This window comes from Protopterus annectens, chromosome 3.part0, assembly GCF_019279795.1.
Source record: "Protopterus annectens isolate FY-2018-M chromosome 3.part0, PAN1.0, whole genome shotgun sequence".
Classification (NCBI taxonomy): Eukaryota; Metazoa; Chordata; order Ceratodontiformes; family Protopteridae; genus Protopterus; species Protopterus annectens.
Window position 1 is genome coordinate 669,201,380 of NC_056731.1, and position 20,869 is coordinate 669,222,248.

General features: G+C 38.1%; 1 protein-coding gene across 1 annotated transcript in view; it reads left to right on the forward strand.

Moving 5' to 3' along the window:
- FRRS1L (ferric chelate reductase 1 like) overlaps positions 1–20,869 on the forward strand; it is a 323,816-nt gene that overhangs the window by 281,859 nt on the left and 21,088 nt on the right. Inside the window, exon 4 of the mRNA XM_044065076.1 lies at positions 9,822–10,068. Coding sequence (XP_043921011.1) covers positions 9,822–10,068 — 247 coding nt within the window. The remainder of the gene's footprint in view (positions 1–9,821; positions 10,069–20,869) is intronic.

Below are 20,869 nucleotides of genomic sequence, written 5' to 3' on the forward strand. Positions count from 1 at the left end.
ACTGTTATATTTATTTGTTATGACAGTGCATGCAAGATTATTACTAACCTGGCTCGTGACGCAGCCTTTGCAGTCTAGCAGCATGGGGTTGCTGGTTCGCTATCAGTACAGCTGTCAGAGAAGTACAGTGATATTTGGACATTACCTATCCATCGTATACACAAGCAAGAAAATCATTATCTACGTAGTAGAATGAGTACTTACTCAGTGCTTGGGCATTGGCCATCTGCCTTGATTCTTGGATCCACTGCTCCAAGAGATCACCCCTCCGCTGCTTCAGATCAGCATGGTGATGCCTGATCTGCTCACCAGTCTGGGGGATACCAGTGGCACTGGTGAGGTCATGGGCAAGACTGTCTCAGGCTTCCACTTTATACTGAGAGCCCTGGTACTGGCCCTGCAATAGTCTCTGCTCATGGTGTTTAATCAGGAACCATACCATGAATGTGGACTCTTGGGTGCCCCAGCGCTGCACTCTAAATTGAGTGCCTTCCCCTACTCCAGCCATTCTGCCTACAGTAGGGAGCTGCAACCAGTTATGGGAAGTATTTGCGCCTGTGGGGTTTAAATACACCTGATTCTCTGGATTTTCCTGTGATTGGAAAGTTTTGAAAAGGCTAAGCTATGGGCACACCTGCTTACCTAATGTTGGCATTACTTAATGGGGTATTCCACTGGGCAGATTGAGTTAGCTAGCCTACACATTGCTTATACCAAGTAAGCTGAGCTGTGCAATGCTTAGTGTTGCTTAATATTTAATTAGCATTATATTTTCCTTTTGGCATTGATTTATTATTTGTTACATGTTATATCTGTGTCTGGTATCTGTGATTCATGTGTATGTACACTTTATGAGGTCCTGGGGACTTCAACACTTTATTACAATAACACCTCACATCTGGCCTTGCTGCAGTAGTCCAGTTCACATATTTATGTTATGCCACAGGTTATACAACATCATATTGTACATAGATTCCTTTCACATGTTCAGTTTGATTTTCCTATGGTGAGGATTTGTTTGCTGAAACCTCTATTTTATGTACTGCTATTATGGCTGAGTGGTTAACTACTGTGACTGCAGTGTACAAGGTCTTGGAATCGAGCATTGATGAGGCTGTTTATTTTGTTGCTGGGCAGAACACGGGACATTGGATACAGAGTGATTAAGGCACTTTAAAGCAGTTGTAAGCGGGTTTGCACGAAGTTAAGTAATGCTAACTTCTGGTTACAGTTTCTTACACTCAGTTAGCTTCTAAATTGCTTAGTATGTGTAGGCAGTGCTTACTCCCTCGCAAACGCACTTAAACATGCTTACTTTTGCTTGCATATGTTTACTACTGCTTATTTGTGCTTAAACCTGCTTTCTAGTGCCTTATTCCTTATGACACAGAAAAGTCACATGTGCATTTCCTGCATTACTCCAGTTCATAAATATATGTTATTTAGTGGGTTTTGCAACAAAAATATTGGTTATAACGTGCTTTACCATGTAAAATAGACTGTGCTGTAGTAGGACTCAAACCGGGAATGCCTACTCATTAGGCAAATGCTCTGCCCACTACACTATTGCTGCACTGCTTCATTTACATATATCTTCCTTGTTATATTCTTCAGCCTTTTAAGCTGCTTTAACCATAGCTAAGCTATAGGCACACCTGCACACCTATGGTTAGCTGTACTCGGATTTAAAAAAAAATAAAGGGATTTCTTCATGTGATTTTTATGTACTGTTGCTGTTGTACACATGGGGAAATGTTGGTGGGGATATGCAGACACCTATGAGTGATCTCGCAAATTTCTTGCCACTTTCTGCTATTCTACATTATGGGGGCATGTTTATTTTGAGAGTTCTGCTCTCAGACATGTCCCCTGCACTCGTACATGCTCCATGTAAGCCTAAGAGCTCAGGCAGTGCACTTTCATTAATATGCATGGTGCACTGCAGTCCTGCTCCTAAACGGGCACTTCCTTGCAGGACTAAGCTAGTCCTGCATGGAAGATTAGTGAATCCTGGGGATTCTTTTGTTTTCAAGATTTCATTAAGTATTACTTGCTTCATAAATGACATTTAAAAGTAGTGTGTTATACTGGATCAAAGAAAACAAAGTCACCAGAATGTTAACATTTATAATTAGTATATTACTTAGGTCTGACATTCAGTTAACCCAGCAATGCACATACTAAGCAAAGTTGAACAAATAAAATAAAGTTCTTAATTTATGTTGTCTTAAAGTTGCCAATTCTATTGTTTATAATTTAATGACATTCTCTTACAGGAAATAATTGTTGAACATTTAGAAGCACACTTATACGTTTAGATAAACAAAGTATATTAAATCTTTCACTGTAAATACAGTAAGACAGTAAAACTACCCATTTGTATTCCTCATAATGAAAAATGTTTTAGCTTAAAATATAAATACATACGTACCTATATTTTAAGCTTAAATTCCAGTACAAGCCTTTTATTTAAAGGGCAAATCCATCAGTGGTGCAATGGTTAACATTGTTGCCTCACAGCAAACGTTCTCTTGTTTGATTCTTGGCTGGGATGCCTACTGTGAGGAGTCTGCATGTCCTCCCTGCATTTGTGTGGGTTTCCTTTAGATACCCCAGTTTCCTCCCACATTCCAAAGACATATCTGGAGTGCTTCTGTCTCGGCCTTCTCTGAAAATAAGGTCTGTCCTAATCAGACTTTCCCAGTCAACAAATGTTAAATAATTTTTTTCAGAAAATAAAAGTCACTTGTTTAAACTTTTTTTTACTTTTAGAAGCAGTTTTCCAGGAATTCAGCTCACTCTGTCTCTTGAGGGCTACACTGTTCCACTCCATTTATTCAGCATTATTAAGGATTTTATTGCTGTTAACAAAAGTTGATGCCTTCTACAGTATGCTAAATAATTTGGTTTCTTCAAAAAGAAATAATGTGATCCTTGCAGGCAACACCAAATTGGCTTTAATATTGTTCTTTTTAAGTTTTTTGCTCAGTGGTAAGCAGTATTTTCTTTTACTTGTTACTTTACTGGAATAATCATTGTCAAATCTAACTACATACTCACGTATTTTAATGGGTGGGTTGGACCATGCTGTTTTTAATATTTGATCGTTTTCTAAACTAGAAATGAACTTAACTATAATTGAACATGGTGGTGAGTTTACCTTCTTCAAAGGTGCTGTCTGGGATTGATGTGCCTTTTCAATTCCAAAAGATAATGTTTCAGGTAGATTTAACATTTTATGTAGCCAAGAGTTTAAGAAGTTTATTATATTGTCTCCCTCATACTTTTCAGGTATACCATAAATTCTAATGTTATTTTATCTCAGTCTATTTTCTAAATTATCAACTTTATCTATGAACCAGTTATATTGTTTTAAAAGAAATTCAACCTGAGACTCTTGTTTGATATCCAGCTTGCCTTTTCAAATAATATATCCTGTATACTAGATGTTAATTATTGTATGCCATTTTAATACACGAATCCTGAGTACCATTGCGTGAGTGACTCATGTTGAAGTCTCTTCTCTCTTAACCAAGGAGTTGGAATTCTAACAAAAAAATAGAGCTTTTGAAGTACTTGAAGCTATAAATCTTTTTACTGATTATTAATTAATAAAAGTATCTAACAAGTATCTCCAAATGTTAATTTTTTATTATATTTTCTGTCAGAGAAAAGTTTTCAGTCACAGAGCTTTCACCATCTGCTGCTCTCAGCCATCTTGGCCATGCCCCTGCACAATATATTCTAACTTAATTTTATACAAAAGTACAATTGCTCACCATCCCCACAGTGCTCTCCTTGCAAAGCTGTCTGCTGCCAGTTCTTTTAGTTTGCCAGCATTTAAAAAATACCTTATACTGCCACATTCCTGTTCACTGCTGCTACTTTTCTGACCTACTGTTTCCATGAATGTTGCTTTAACTTTTAACATTTGCAGGCTTTTTGTAAAGCTCAAAACTTGATTTGGTCAAGCTAAATGCACCAGCTTTTCCTCTACCATAGAGGCCAGCAGTTGTGGCTTCTTTGAATAAGGGTGCTTTGGCCAGTTTGCGTATATATTTATTGTTTTCATTTTTTCAAATAAACCCTGCATTTTTAATAAATAAATAAATAAATAAATAAATACAGAGCCTGCTCATGGTTCCCTGATTAATGCAGCTGCAGCTGCAGTGCCCTATTCCTGTATTGGCCATGGGCTCCTTTGGAGCCTATATTATAATCTGCCAATGGCAAAGAGCTACCATGTTTCCCTACAGTAGTCTTTCCTACACAAACTATAGCAGAGCTGTAGCAAAGAGTATTAGTAGCTCCTTGCTACAGTTGCTAACACAGAGGCAGTCTTTTAAATAATTTAAACAGCCAAAAATTTAATAACTGGCACCTCTTTTAGATTGCCATTAACACTGTTAACAGCTTGGACCAAAATGTCTTTCTTTATCCACCATAACTACAGCTCTGAGGAAAATTTAGGGGGGGTGACTCAAGATGGAAAGAAAGAGTGTTTAACACCTGCCAGGACTGTAGATAAAGCCATCTGGAGGGCCTCAAATGTAGGCTTGACCAAAGGACTGCTACAGAGCTTGGGGGTGGGACTCTAAGATTAAAGGCACGGAGAGACTGTAAGTCATGATCAGCTTGGGTAAGCACAGAAGTTTTTATACATTTTGGTGATGATATGGAATTTATGGGGTGCCAACATCCTCATCAAGAGAAAATATTTATCAAAAGTTGTTTAGAATAGATGTATTATTTTACTGGTATTAAAAAAGTTAAAAATTGGGGAAATAATGTTATATTACTTAACTGCTAGGACTTTCCAGAAATAGAGCAGACTACAAACCAGGCACTGAAAAAGGAAGTTGCTAGATTCACTGCGTATTTGATCCACAAAAGAACTGAAGTGAAGATGGATGATCTAGTCAGGGAAGGAAAAATGTACTAGAGTTTGGGTCAAGAACACCTATGTCTTCAGCAAAAATGTCACAATGTTCCCTAATTCTTTCATGTATTGGGCAAACAGCAGCTAAGGGCAGGAAGTATATTTGAATGGAGCATATTTTAATGTGACTAGTGATCCAAGGTTAGACAGGATTTTCAGAAGAAGATAATTCACAAATAAATAAAAGGAAGTATAAGTTTGGCAAAAGAGTGGTGTTAAGAGAAAAAGTTTTAAAAACATACTGTTATTTGTCTTTTTCCTCTTCTTGCAAAGTGAACATGTTATTTGTTGGGATATGCTTATCAAAGATGGGCCTCATCTGTGAACAAAATGCAGCATTGCTTATGAACCTGAATAATAACTGTTTTCTGCTTTTCCGAATAAAGAGATTTGGTTATAGCTTAGTGAAGCCTGGGATAAGGACGCACAGCCGAGTAAGAGTTAATTTACTGAAGTAGGCTGTGTGTCCTGGAAAATTTGAGCTACCATAGTTGAACTGAATATTCTATACTTCTTGAACATTCTGTACTAACTGTTGGTTTGAGGTAATTTGTGGTAAACATGTTTACTATGGGTGTTTTTCCATAGCTAACTGTCAACGGTCAGAAATGTAACAAAAAGTTATTTTGCTTGCAGTATAAAAGTTGATGTCAGTAAACAAGTTGTCCAGGAGGAGGAGATCATCTTGGCCAACATGCTGTGATCTGGTTAGCTGCTAATAAAGAAGTTTTTCATCACCTGAGACAGATGTGACTCGTCTGAATTTTTCTTCTGACAAGTGGTTTGCCTTATTTATGGAGATTTTCTCACTTTAGGAAGAGGTAATTTGCTTAGCCTGGGTCAAATGAGCAGACTAGTTAGAATTTTAGAGATGGGTCTTTGGGAAGGGCAACTCACTAAAACAGAGATTTTGGATAGATGTGTCACAGGGGTTACTTTTGTATGTTCAAGACCAGATAGTAAGAGTCCTGACAAAACAACACATTAAGTATAATTGGGAAAACGGTATAAAGCTGAAATTGCTGTACTTTTGAGAATCCCCCTGCTACAACATACAGCAATCTTGCAGTTCACATATATAACTAGAAATAGTGTGGAGGCACAAAATTCTTTTGCTGTGTAGTAGCAAATTTCATACGTTAATGTTACATTTGCAGAACTTCAGAGTTTTGTGGCTCTCAATCCAGAGTCTCAAAATTTGGATTTGGAACCATGTTTCCATAGTAGTAGGATTAGTATAGAATCAGCAGACAAGAAAGATGAAAGGGTGGAGACAGGGTTTCACTTCATAATCTCGAAATGCTGAAATACCGTTGGCCGAATGGGAGAAATGGAATTTGAAGGTGCTAATTACAGTTTACAGAGAGTCCAAATTATCCTATAAGGCTAAAGAGTAAGTATTCTGGTATCGGTGTACCAGAACAAAGGACATATTCACAACTGCTGGCAGTATAGAGGTGTGAAACTCTTGTCACTGCATGAAAATGTTGTAGAGGGTGGTTGTGAAATGAATATGCAGAGCAGCAGAAATTAAAATGTGATATGAGCAGTTTGGATTCAGATCAGGATGCAGTGCTACTGAGCTGATGCTTGTGATTAGACAGACAGTGGAAGAGTAGCTGGAGATGATGAAAGAGGCTAACACGTCATTCCTAGACTTTCAGAAATCATATAATAAGGTCCCAAAAAAGATGATTTTGGCAGTCCTGTTCAAAGTCCCAGAATCTTTGGTTGAGATAGTGCAGGCTATGTACAAGGACTAATTGACATAAATATGAAGTCTTTTGAGTCACAGAGGGGTTCCAAATGGGAGTCAACATGTATAAGTGTTCATTTATTAGTCTCCCCCTGTTCATAATGATGACAGACAATGTTAGCAAACAGGTCATGGGGTAAACAGATTAAGAAAAAAGCTGGTGTATGCAGATGATGTGGTACTACAAGCAAGACTACGAACAGTAACTTCAGCAAATGATAGGGGAATGGTTTGTAAAACTGAAGTCATATGAGGTGAAGTTGAGTACAGACATAACCATAGTTAAAGTAGCAAATGGAAGAAATCCAAATAAGCTGAAAACTGAGATGGGAAGGAACATTATGGGATAGGTTAACAGCTTCAATTATCTGGGAGGTGCAGTCGAGGAGAAGGGAGATCAAAGCTAGAATGAGAGGTAGTGCAACCCACTAGCAAAAAAGTGTTGGGGTTTTGTGCAAGAGAAGAATGTTGAAGAAGCATAAAAGTAAAGTGTACAAAACAGTGGTGCAGCCATTGCTTCTGTGTGGCACAGAAACTTGGGAAGTGAAGGCAGGGCAACAGAAGTAGCTTGAGGTGATGAAGAAGAAGTGCACTGTGGGACAAAAAAAGAGATGAGGACGTAGAGCTGTAGACAGAGTTGCCCCAGGTATGGACAAGGTCAAGGAGAACAGACTGAGCTAGTGTGGTAACATGCAAGAAATCAGACAATGATTTGATAAAGCAGATTTGGATGAATAGGAAGAAAGCAAGAGAAGATGAAGACCTGATGTCAACAGATGACAAGATTTTGTGAGAGAAGACCTGCAACAGTTGGGTATGACTATCAAAGAAAATAGAAGAGTGACACTAAGTTGAAAGAGGTGGTGACACAACACTATGACCCAAATAAAAATTGAAAAAAGGAATGCAGTGATGATGCTGATGGTGTTCATGATGATGATGATTGTTCTGAGGTAAAAAAAAAATGCACACAACAGAAATCTTTAGGTACTTCATAGACATCCATTCAGTCATAGTGGGTACCATAGTTTAAAAAAAGCAGAGATGTATGTCAAAGTTTGGTGATACAAAATGGGCAGCTCAGGAGACGTATAAGGAGGTATTATTATATGGAAAGGGTGATAGGTGAGTAAAACAACCTTCATGAAAAGATAGTTGTTTCAAAAATAATGAGATCCTTCAAAACTGCAATGCACAGGTGTAAGATGACCATTACTAGAACTGAGGGAAGGGGGAAAGTTTGTTAGATATGTATGACCTACAGCTCATTCCACGAACAGTGGGCACTAGGTAGTTCCTCAGCTAGCTTTAAAATATATTTCTTTATGTTGTTATGGCCTCATCTAGAGACTCTGCTGATCATACCTACTACTTCTTATTGAGAGAGATTTCACTGTCTGTGATATCGAACTGTGATTCTGAAAATAACATTCTGAAGGGTTGCATATTAATTGACCTACACAAACATGTATCAAAGTGCTATATTTTATGAAGACATATGCTGGCAGAATGGCAAAATAAAAGTACTTGCAAGTCCCCCCCTCCCAGTGCCAAAAGCTAAATTCCTGCAATGCTTTTGCAAGATGTGGAACTTTGACACAGAAGGGTCATGTCTATGTTTTTTCATTCATCTGTTTTATTAACAGCAAGAATTTAGCCAAGGACAGAAAACAAATACATTACTTGTAATTGCTAATCATGAACACTAACCTTGTACAAGACTTATGTATTGAAAGTTGGTTTGCCTTCTGCTACCATAAAGTGTATACCCAATATATTTGGGATATTACTGGTAAATCTGGTGAGCTGTAAATGCTTAGCTCCTTTAGCAAAACTTACAAGTTACATAATTAATCTTCTGCTTTTCTTCCCATTAAGGGTCACCACAGCGGTCCGCAGAATGATTGGCAGTGTAGTTTTACAGTGTTGCTTTAAGCAGGGGTTGGCAAAATGGTTAAAGTGTTTGCCTTGCAGACAGAAGGTGCAGTGTTTGATTCTCAGGTGGGATAATTGGCTAGGCTTAAAAATAGTCCACAAAGGCAGTTAACCTAGTACTAACTTATGAAACTATGAAATGCATGGTTTGCTACAAGATCAAGAGCCCTTTGAAAGCCGAGGTAGTGTAGTGGTTAGACTCATGGCTTTACATGCAGGCATTCATGGTTCGAGTCTAAGGCAGGCAATTTACTTAACATCTAAAGAAATCCCAATCCCGCCACACCACACGCTCCAGAGTCCTCAACCACAATCAACAGACAATCTATCACCCAACCTTCCCAAGGAGTCACACACACTTGCAGCTAGGGCCAATTTAAAGTGTCCAGTCCACCTGCAGCATGTGTTTCGGATGTGGGAGGAAACCCACATGACCACAAGGAGGGCATGGAGACTCTGCACAGAAGGCAACCCAGCCAAGAATCAAACCAAAGAGCCTCTTGCTGTGAGGTGGCAATGCTAACTGCTGCACTACTACAGCCACTCACAAGGTACATAATTAATATTCTTTCATAAATACAACCAACTTGGTGGCACAGAGAGAGAGAGAGAGATAGATTTGTGGCCCAGATGACTGGAGATTGACTACTGGTCCGGGCACTTGCATAGTTTACCTGGATGGGTGTGAGTAAGTGCTGTCACTAGCTTATCTGTCCTGGGTGAAGGGAGGTAGTCCTACTCACTATATGACTGGTACCCAGAGGAGGTGGGTGTTGTAACATGGAGCAGAAACTTGAGACATGTATTCCCACAAAGTGTATATCAGGACAGTAACTGATGTTAAGTCATGCACATACCATACAGGAGTCATTTGGATGACTATATGGGAACCTGCAGGTGTCAGGCTTTTGTGGGTCAACAAGAAGGTTCTGACTGTTTTTAACCCCAATAGTTGTCCAGCAATGGCCAGCACTCATCTAAGGAGGAAAGAATGGGCCAGGCAGGTTAAAGGAGAGGTAGGGGTCAGCATGTAAACAAAGGATTTCTACAAAAAAAGTTTAAATGTATCTTTTCAGAATCTGTGTATTACAAAAAAGAGATGATCACATGACACTGAAATAACAAATAATATATTTGTCATGTCACCTATTGTCTTACATATCTAAATCATTGCACTTTTTTTAATCCTAGGGTGGTGATGATGTCATGGCCTGTGTTCATGATGACAATGGTAGGGTTCGAATACATCACTTTTACAATGTAGGTCAGTGGGCTAAAGAAATCCAAAGAAACCCAGCCAGAGATGAAGAAGGAGTATTTGAAAACAACCGTGTGACTTGTAGATTCAAGCGTCCAGTGTATGTTCCCAGAGATGAAACCATTGTGGACCTGCACCTGAGCTGGTATTATTTGTTTGCATGGGGCCCTGCTATTCAGGGTAAGTCTGAGTTTGTTAAATGAAATGGCATTCTTTTCAGTAGCTGGACATAAACTGAAGAAATTGTAAACATTATCTGAGTGATGCTTTTCCTGGTTTTATCAAGTCCGAAGATCTGTAGTAAGGACATCATTTTAATCCAAGATATTTCAGATTATAGAAAATATGGTAAAACTGCCACAAGCAGTGCTTTGTCTTATTTTTATTAGACTGATTATCTGGATGAAAAGGTACATTTAAAAATAACTAGCAGTGAAGAGACAAAACAAACAAGACAACGTTACTTGACTGTAAAACAGACTCGACAACATTGTACTTTTAAATAACCGGTTTTATGTAGTTTGATACCTTCCATCACAGAATACAAGTAGACAATAATACTTATGAACAAAAATGTATTGTGAAGTTATGGTTCAAGGCTATAAACTCTGAGTTACTTATTGTTCCCCAATACATGCCTTTTAAAAGCCATGGTTAAGCTATGCAAAATGGTTGCTACCCCCAAAAGTGCCAACTTTGAAATGACTACAGAAAGTAAGTTGTGGAGCGTTTTTGGCATTAAATGATTCCTTCTTGGCCAGCTCTCACTCCTGAGCTTACTTAATGAAGAAAACAGCATGCGTGCAGTTGGCATAAATCATTCTAGCACTACTTCATTTTCTTTGTGGTGGTGGTACATAGTTAGAGAAAGAGGCCTGTATTTGTTTCAGAGGTGCATGCCTGTATTTATTTTATAAGTGAATTGAAAATAAAGAATATGCCGCTTCCTATGTAACTATTTTACCATCTTTTCTCTTTAACCCATTGCTGGTCTCACTTTCAAGATATTGTAGGTTGACTAAGGAGTGGTTATTATAGATTCATATGTTCATAGGTAGTTAGTAGGCTATTGAACTATGGGGATCTTTAGAAACCTAGCCATACCTTCTCATGGAGTGTTTAGCCTTTATATTTTAAGTATAAATAATCCAGAGATTGACAGAGCATTTACACATTGCTCCTATCCATGAGGGACAAGGATGCTAAATCAGGGATGAATTTGCGGTTACCCACACATTTGTCCAGATTATATTGAGATAGTGTAAGAGGTACTTAGCTTTATGTAGAGAGGAAGACAAAGAAGTGGTATCCTCTGTCATACATAGCTAACCCTCCAACATGTTCTATTTATGCTGTAAAAAAGATTTATATCTTTTCATTGGGTGTTTATGCCCCCATTGGACTTACAAATATGTAGTAGGTCTGACAGGATATCTATTGAGGCTCTGTATGTGAGGCAGAGATCACCCCTCTGTAGCCTGTATGAGACCAAGAGAGACAAGGCTTTGAAAAGGTCTGCATGGTTTTATGATTTATGCCCTTGATTTTCTTTGCTAGAAAGCATTGTGGGTGTTCGACATGTGTCATGTGTTTAGACAAGTACACAGTGAAGTGAGCATTATACTCAATGATCGATCTGATGAGCAAAAAATACATTGAAATGATCTCAGCCCATGACCTGGATGCCATTCTCTTAGAAGTAAGCTGTGTGATGAAAAAGCATTTTCTTACAACAGTGGACAGATTTGCAATTGGTAGGGAACAGGGCTGTCCTATGTTGGTGAGGGCCAAATCTAGGATATTATCACTCCAGTTGTGGTGTTGCCTAACTGGTCCAAAGAGTTTGTAATGATGAATTCTGGAAATTTCACAACATACAAGTTAGAGAATGTATTCATCTCCCATTTAATGGAAGTGTACTTGAAGTTTTCTAGGGGAATAGTGTTTGGCTAAATGCATAGGGACTCAATACTAATTAGGTAGGAGTTATGGGGTGAGGGGGATATATAGGAGGGTCTTATAGTTAGCCATGATGTGAAAAGGGGGTCTTGTTAATGGTAAGCTGGATGTAGAGACATTCCATATTGTTATCTTGTCTAACTAGTCTAGAGGTAAAGTGTTTTTTTCCATATATGGAGACACTGTCATCTTTAGTGCCTTCATCTATAGTGGTGGGCCTGAACATGTGGAAAGTGCTGAAACCTTGCACTGATGGGGTGATATCAAGGGTCTTGAGCCAGGTCTGAAGCAACATAATGGCTTTAGTACCATTCAGTATCAACTTCCTGCCAGGAATATATCACATTGTTTCAATTTGCTTATACCCCTACTTGACAGTCTGGCGGCCCTAGGTATTTTGAGGCAGTGTAGCAGGTGTGTCATGTTCACTGATAGCACTTTACTGTCGGGTCACTACAGTTCCATCTCTGAGACATGTGTTTACTTACTTTACCAAGAGATGTTAAGTACTTACATAGATGTATCTCTTTACTTCTTAGTATATCCAAACTACAGTATATCACCATGTCAGCATATAATGATGTAGTAAAAAAAAATCACTGTTCAAGTCTCCAAGGTACCGACACAGCAAACCTTAGCAACATAGAAATACTGAGGAATCACCTATGACACCTATCTGACCACATTCATCTCATGCGGGTCACTAAAACCTCAAGTCTGCATCTCTGATATCACATGGCCTACAAACCACCACAGATTTTTTGTTAATGGTGGCTCTGTAGTTAGGCATACTGACATTAAACTTTACAGACTGGACAATAAAAGGGTGATGAAGAGCTGCCCATCTGGAGCTGGGATAATGTTGCTTCCTCCTTAGCTATATTTGATCAGCTAGTAGTGATCTTCTCCATCAAAACACACTTCAAACCCAAGAAAACACAAACAGTATTTTGAAATTATTCCCCCACCAAAAAAAAAAAAACATTTTTACTTTTTAAAAACATCCTTGACAGCCATTAAATAGCACAGAGGCACAGTGGGAAACATTATTAATTCATAGCAAGAGACTCTCTGGTTCAATTCTCAGTTGAGGTGCCTTCTATGCTTAATCTGCACGTCCTTCCTCCCTCAACTCCTGTGGATTTTCTCTGACCACTCTGGTTTCCTATCACTCCCCCCAAAGGCATGATGTGGGCAGATTGACCACTCTAAATATGTCTGTCAGTATGCATGGTGTCTGTGTGCGTGTGTGTGTGTGTGTGTGATAAGGAAGAAATGCCTGGCAATCTACTTCTGTTCCCTGGATGCCAAATAAACTCAGTAGATGGTGGCAGCTGTTCACGGGGTCACTATAGGAGTCAGATGCGATTCATAAGCATGGACTTTGACAGTCACATGTGGCATAACTCCCCAAGCTACCTGGTTCCAGATGCTTCTGTTTATACTTCTTAACTTTGTACCTGTATCTTTTCAAATAGTTGCACTGAAGAATTTGTACCTAGTCATCATACAAATCTAAGCAATTTTGAATATAAACCACTCTGGTGAAGTTCCATATAAACAATCTTTACAATAAAAAGAGGAAATCATAGCTGTCCATAGAAGATTCCTGTTTCCCCAATATAAAATATACTATTTTCTATGTAATGTTACATATCATTTAGCCAGTCCCTTCCTTGAGGAGTGGACAAGGGCTGCAGTGGTACCATTACACAAGAGTGACCTCATAACTGATCCAGGAAAGCATAGCCTTATCTTAATCCACCTGATTTCTTTAAAAGGGCTACTGAAGTCCTAAATGAGAGACTGTTCATATGTATTGCTTATCTAGACATGACCAAATCCTTTAGTGTCATTGTTAAGCTCTCTCAATTTAACCAACTGTCTATTTTGTCCATTAGCTAGCTAACTATCATTCTAACAGAACCCACAATGCTAGAGTAAGAGGGACCTCTTCAAGTCAGATATCTGTCATTAGTGGGGTACCATGCCTTTTTCAGTGTTTACTTTTACAGAGAAGAAAGTAGATGCCTAGAATGAGTGGCTGACCATGTCTGTTAATGACTGTAAACTGGGAAAAATTACCAAGTCCCATTCTGACATTCAGTTATTCTAGCAAAGATGTGATTTCACCGATACTTAGTGCATTAGCCATGGGTATATCCTTAATACCAAAAAATGAGGCAAAGTCATTTTTGAGAAAAAGTCATCCTCCTCCCCTTCTCAAATCATGGGCACCTCTTTCAAAACAGACAGAACTATCTAGTTTGATCACTATGCTTCATTAGTGGTCAAGAATTTTTTCTGCCTTGCCCAACTGATTTGTAAAGATATTACTTCATGTTCTAAAACGTGCTTAATGTCACTATATTCCTCCCTCATCAGAATATTCTCAAATACAGTTCTGCCTTCAGTGTGTACCTAGTTAAACACATTAACCAACTTGAGACACCCCCAAATATTTCTGACCAAGAAGATTTCTGGACTACAAAACCTCAGCAACCCTGGAAGACTATAAAACATATTCCCTCTAGTGTGTCTTCTACAAATTCCTTAGAGGTGATCTTTGTTTAGAATTCCATATACTAAAAAAGACCCTAACCTCTCAGGTATCCCCCACCTTCACATTATCAACAGCTGAATTAATAATTGAACCAAAGACCTCAGCCTACATCAGAACATTAACAACATGTGCCAGTATGGCCATTATTGACTCAGTCTATCCCCATCTTCTAGAATGAGCTCCCTCTGCTCATAAACAAAGCCACACTCTTGCTGTCTTCAAAACTAGACTTCATGAGTGTTTGAGAGACTACAAAGTCCTGTCAGAGTTAAGTGGGATCAACTTTTTCATTGGGACTAATTCATTTGCTTACACTTTGATGTGTGGTGGCTAAGTTTCTTGATGGCCTCAAGTCAGATGTGAACATAGAATGAATCTATTAATCTGTGAACCTTAAGCCAACAAGTGTAGATGTAAATTTATTTATTTATTTATCAACATTTGTTCACCAGGGACGTCCACTGGGTCAGAAACTCATTTTCAGTGGAGCCTTGGGGAGAAAAGCTTCACAAAAAATTGTTTTTATACAGAGAATCTTAAAATATAGAATATACAACGTGTTGACTTTTTTAAAATTACATTGGTTATAACTATGTGACATACAATACTTTATGAAAAAGTCTTAAACAAAGATTGTATGTTGCTGCACATAAACAGTAGTTAAATACATCGATAGTTAGAGAAGTTACTTAAGCATTAAAAAGAGAAATAGAATAAGTTAGTTAATATAGAGAAATGTTCTTAGAATGGGAGAGAGGCATTACCTGATAGAGGAAAGGAGAAAGAAGTGGCTAATTAAATTTTATGCATTTCTGGTGGCTTAGACATTTGCACACAAGAACAGATATGATTATTGAGGGCATGACCTTTTAGTGCAGATGTGAAAGTTTTTAATGAGTCTAACTGTGTGATTGTGGGAGGCAGGACATTCCATAATATGGCAATGGAATAGAAATATAGGCTTTGTCCATCTCTTTTGTTGGGTATTGTTATACTTAAACGCTGTTTGCTGTTAGACCAAAGAATTCAGGTTGGACTGTGTGGTTTTTGGATAGAGTAAGGTGCAGGCCAAATGCTGCATTTGTAAATCAGTTTGTGGACCAGAGTCAGTTGGGTATAATATAGGTAACGGGGGAATTCAAACCATTTTAGTTCTGAAATAACTTGGCAATGATGAGTGCAATTTGACATCTCTGTTGCAAGTGTTGCTATTTCATAATAGCATGATTGCAATTTATTGCTAAGAGATGTATGAAGGTTGGTAAAATGGGACTTCCATATAGGAGGGAATGGATCAGTAGGGTGTTGGCAAGTTTTGTTCTGGTTGTCTTATCCAAGAAAAGTTTATGTCTGTAGAGCTTGCCTAGTTTGAAGTGGGTTTTTCTATTGTACTGAGAATATGTTGCTCGAAGGTAAGTTTCTCATCAATAGTGATGCCTAGTAATTTAGCAGTCTTCACTAGTTCAATTTCTATATACATTTTAGTGAGTAAATTTTAAAATCTGAGGGTTGTGGTTTTCTGGAGAGTAATAAGAGCTTAGTTTTTTTGGGTTCAATAATAGTTGTGCATTATTTAGCCAGTTTCCTATAGAAGTAAAGGTATTTTGTGTTATCCTAAGTAGATCATGGAAGTTACTAGATGAGGAGATTGTAGTGGAGTCATTAGTATATTGAACAAGTGTACTTTGTTGGGCAGCTTTGTAAAGATTATTAATAAAAATAATAAAAAGCAGAGGCCCCAGAATAGATCCTCGGGGAACTCCTGTGTTATTAACCAGATAATCAGATTGTTTATTTTGCCATGTGACAGATTGTTTTCTATTGTTTAGGTAACTGGAAAACCATATTAGGGAGTTTTGGGAGTATCCTAGTTTATGTAGTTGTTGTAACAGTTTACTGTGTGATACTGTGTCGAAAGCCTTGGATAGGTCTAATAAAATTACTGTAGCCTTGTTCACAGCATCAGTGAATGAAAGTAGGGCTGTAATAATACTGTGTGCTGGACAAAATCCGTGTTGGGTTGGAGCAAGGAGGTCATTATCAGAAAGATGCTTTAGAAGTTGGACATGTATACATTTTTCTAAGATTTTAGACAGTGGTTAAAGTATAGAGATAGGGCGATAGTTGGAAAGGTCATTTGTACTACCACCTTTGTGTAAAGGAGTTATTATGGATTTTTTTTCAGAGTTGGGGGACATTGACTTCTAAGATTAATTGGTTAGTTAGAATGCTGACTAGGTAGGCTATTGCATCTGCTGCAAGTTTTAGATATTATGAAAGAAGACTGTCAGCAGAGAGGGAGCAAGGTCTTAGTTTAGTTAGAAGTTTATGAACTAGAGAGGTGGGTACTGGCTGTATGGAGAGTATAGGAGTTAGTGGGCTATTATTGGAGGTTTCACTAGTATGGGAAGAAAGAGGGTAGGGGTTTTCTTGAGTGAGATTTAGATGGTCCAGTAGATTATTGCAGCTTGGATTAGTTTTAGATAATGTGTCATTGACAAGTTTTAAAATGGAATTGATAAAGTGGCAGTTAAACATATGGGCAATGTTTTGTGGGTCTTTATCTGGAGAGGGATCTGTATGGTTCCAGGAATAAGGAGGGTGGAGACTGATTTCCAGAATGTTTTTGGGTTATTTGTTTGGCAGGATAATTGTTGAGAGAAGTAGTTTTTCTTGTCTTGTATGACTATTTTTTTGTCTTGATTACAAAGTTGCTTGTAGTTAAGCTCATTTTGAAGGTTCCTGATTTTCTGTTGTGCTTTCCAGGCTCAGTCTCTGGAAAATAAGAGCTTGTTTAGTATGTTTTGTTAGCCAGGGGGCATGATTGGCTTTTGTTCTTTTGGTGGAAGTATGGGCTAGGCTGTTAAGTGTAGAGAGAAAGATGGTATTGAAGTAATTTACAGCTTTTTCCAGAGGTAGTGTTTTAACTGTGGTCCAATTCTGAGCTTTTTAGGTACTTATGAATATATTTTGGCTGAAGCTGGTAAGTTTTCTTGATGTTTTATATGTGTGTATTTTTGGTATCTGAATATGCATTCTATGGGTGAGTGCTGGAAGGTGGTCACTTAAGATGTTAAGGAGGGTTCCAATGTTGATGTATTTATGGGGTGAGATACAAGGATCCAGTCTAAGGTTGACTCTGGTTAGAAAGAGTGTGTGTAGGACCTGTGATGAGCTGTGTAAACATGTGCAGGCTTATATTATTTGCAGGGGAGTTGGAGGTTACATTTTACCAATTAATATTTGTGGCATCAAGAATGATAGTTTTATTTAATATATCGTGGTTTGCTCAGGATAGGAAGTCTTCCAAGATAGGGATATTTTGGCCGGGGGGAATATACAGTATGGCAATGTATAATTGGTTTCTGCTATTAATGTGTAGGGATGTGAGTAGTAATTCCATGTTACCAAATGTAGGGACTGGTTTTGAAAAGACTGTCATTTTTAAGGAATCACAATAAATTATTGCTGCACCCCTGCCTTATTTACGGGCCTGTGAAGGCTGCAAGCCCAGCTAGCAAGAATTTTGTAAATAATTCTGTGTCATTGTAAATATTAATATGATCCATAGGCTTGTCTACAAATGTAAGTAACCTGTACGTTATGTCCTGATCTTCAATAATGTTACCACAGTGCACATTGGTGGAAAGAGCAGAAATGTATATGGACTATATGCCTGTTCAAATTATGTTTTTATAGTAGAAATTGGGACCTACAGAGTTAACTTGCAAACTTTGAGAAAATAAGTAAAGAGTTTACGAAGTTTACCACAGCTAGAAGACAGAATGTCTACAGCTAGAGTTTCTTTCTATTGTCTTAAGACAGAAATAATTACTAGGTCTAAACTGTAAAAGTGTTAATTGTTTTATGAATTCCAGTTTCAGGCAAGCTTCTAAGAGATAAGTGTCAGCTTCTAAGAGATGAATATTTTTCATAGAGACATGTTAAATTTTGTTGGTATCTGTCTAGCCTGGGAAATAAGGCAGAGGTGACAAGAATGATGTAATCTAGCTAACCCAGCAGTAATGTGTATTATTAATTTAAGAACTATCTCAGAGAGAAAGTCTGTGCATTTTGTATTTTGTCTTGGACCTGTAAACATCCATTCAGCACTTGCATTTGCCTGTAGCTGTAAGTAAGACTTAGATCATAGTATTTCTCTTAGAAATAGATAAGAAGATAGTAAGATCAGTCTGAATGTTTTCTGTATTTATGCAAGACTGTCCTGCAATGTTGTTTTAAAATATTTCCTGTGATTCTGAACTCTGATGTCACTGTATTGAGTTATTGAGTATTGTCTTGTTCTGTTATTATTTATTATTAAATGTATTTAAACCTTTTAATTGTGGCTGGTTTGTTAGAGATATTTAACCTCTAAGAGTACTTGCATATGTATTTGGTAACACTGTACAGGCCACTCCTAAATAGCCTTCATGTCTTGGACACACTTACCATTTGGATAACAGTAACATTACACAGTAGAATTGGTCAACCTTTGGGAAGGGTCTTATAGTAGCTGATAAGGGTGGTTGGTAGCAGGTGGTACTACCATATAGTCTGGGCAGAAGTAGGCATAGCTAGTGAACCTGTGCCAGCCTTCCCCAGGAGTGCCTGTGTGTTTGTATATAAATCAAATCTCAAAGTGAGTATGTGTGTGTGTGTGTGTGTGTGTGTGTGTGTGTGTGTGTGTGTGTGTGTGTGTGTGTGTGTGTGTGCTACTTGAGTAGGGACACAAAGCACTAGTTGGACAGAGAGGGTGCTGGAGGTTTTGACCACTTGGCTGAGGTCTTAACTCTATATCTGTGCCAGTGGGGATTCTTATTGGGGATCTGGAGAAAGAGAGAGAAACCAGCCCCAGACTGACTGTGATGTCTGTGTGCTCTTAAGGGAAATTGGACTTTACTGTGTGAGCACTTGTCATCCTCCCAAATGTGCACATTCCTCACTGGTGTTAGTGGTGAGGATTGAGGCTCCTTGATTACTGGGCCAGAGCAGAGGCATCATAGCGTCTATCATTTCTAAGGATATTGTACCCTGGTGGGATAACTTCAGTGTCTGTTATATGAGGTTTTAACCAAGTTTCTGTAACGACTATGATATTGGGGGTATAAGGAGGTGACCAGGCTTGGAATTCAGTGATTTTATTACAGATACTGCATGCATTTATTGTAATTATACATAGGTTTTGAGTGGTAGAGGGTTGGATGGAAGATGGTGAGTTGCTTGGATCAGGATTGAGATGAATATCTCTACATTGAGATAGTACTAGGAGGTGATGTATGACTGTTTTTAGGTAATAGGTTGTAGAAGGTAGTCTATGTAAGATGAATGTTGTTAACTTAAATTTGATATTGGTACAAGAGAATTTTAGTTTGTGTAGATATATGTGGCAGCATCTGAATAAGGAGAATTAGATGTCATAGAAACTGTGTTCATCAGAATGTAAAGTTATACTTATAGTTGGAGGTTTTGGAGAAGATATGTCCAAGAAGGTGTGGGGGATGTAGTTAGAGTAAGTATGACCAAAGGGGTAGTAAGGGTAATTAAGAGGATAGTAGGTTGTATGGAGTTGGGCATATTAAGTAATAAAGATCTATTAAGATAGAAATTTAGTGTAAGACAGGTGTTAACTAGAGAATGGGTAAGTGATGGAAGGTTCTGGTATGTTTAGGCAGTAAGGGGAGGAAGTAGGGGGAGGAAACAGGGGGGATAGTGTTACTGCTATGAGGGAGTTTAGTGGGTAATTGTGGATAAGGGGTGGGGCTACTGGAGGTTTAAATCTAGTGGAAGAGGGGGTGGGTGGGAATGGGATTAGGGTAGGGGAGCAAAGGTAGCCTGGAAAATAGCAGAGGGTGAACGGAGTGGGTTGCATCCACCATCAGATGGAGTCTAAGGCCAAAATAAAACTATCTCCAACTTAAAGATATTAAGGTAGTGGAAGCGGGTTCCAAGTTTGCTGTATTAACAGTAGGCAATCAAGAATAAATTAACATGGGCAGGAAATTTTGTAGAAAAGCAGAATTTATTTATGATCAATTATATTCACTAGTAAAACATTAGGAGGGAGGGGGAGACAAAAAAGAAAAATATATAACACAGAGCTAATGCATAAAGCTAATGTTCTGTTACCCAACAATGCTTTTTTGAGCTAAGCTTGTAATTCTATCCTATGCAGTTAGTTCAAGGGAGATATGTGACTTTAGGAGGGACTGACTTGTAGCTAGGCATATATATATATATATATATATATATATATATATATATATATATATATAAATCATGCTACAATGTTCTTTGCTATTAGAATTTAGATACCTACAACATGCAGTGCTACATTTTAGATTATTCATTGCTGAATGGGATTTTTGACAACATTTTCTCTGTCAGGAATACACTTCATTTTCACATTAGACATAGGCTGCACCTTTTGTCATTTAAAAGTGTACTTCAGTCATCTGA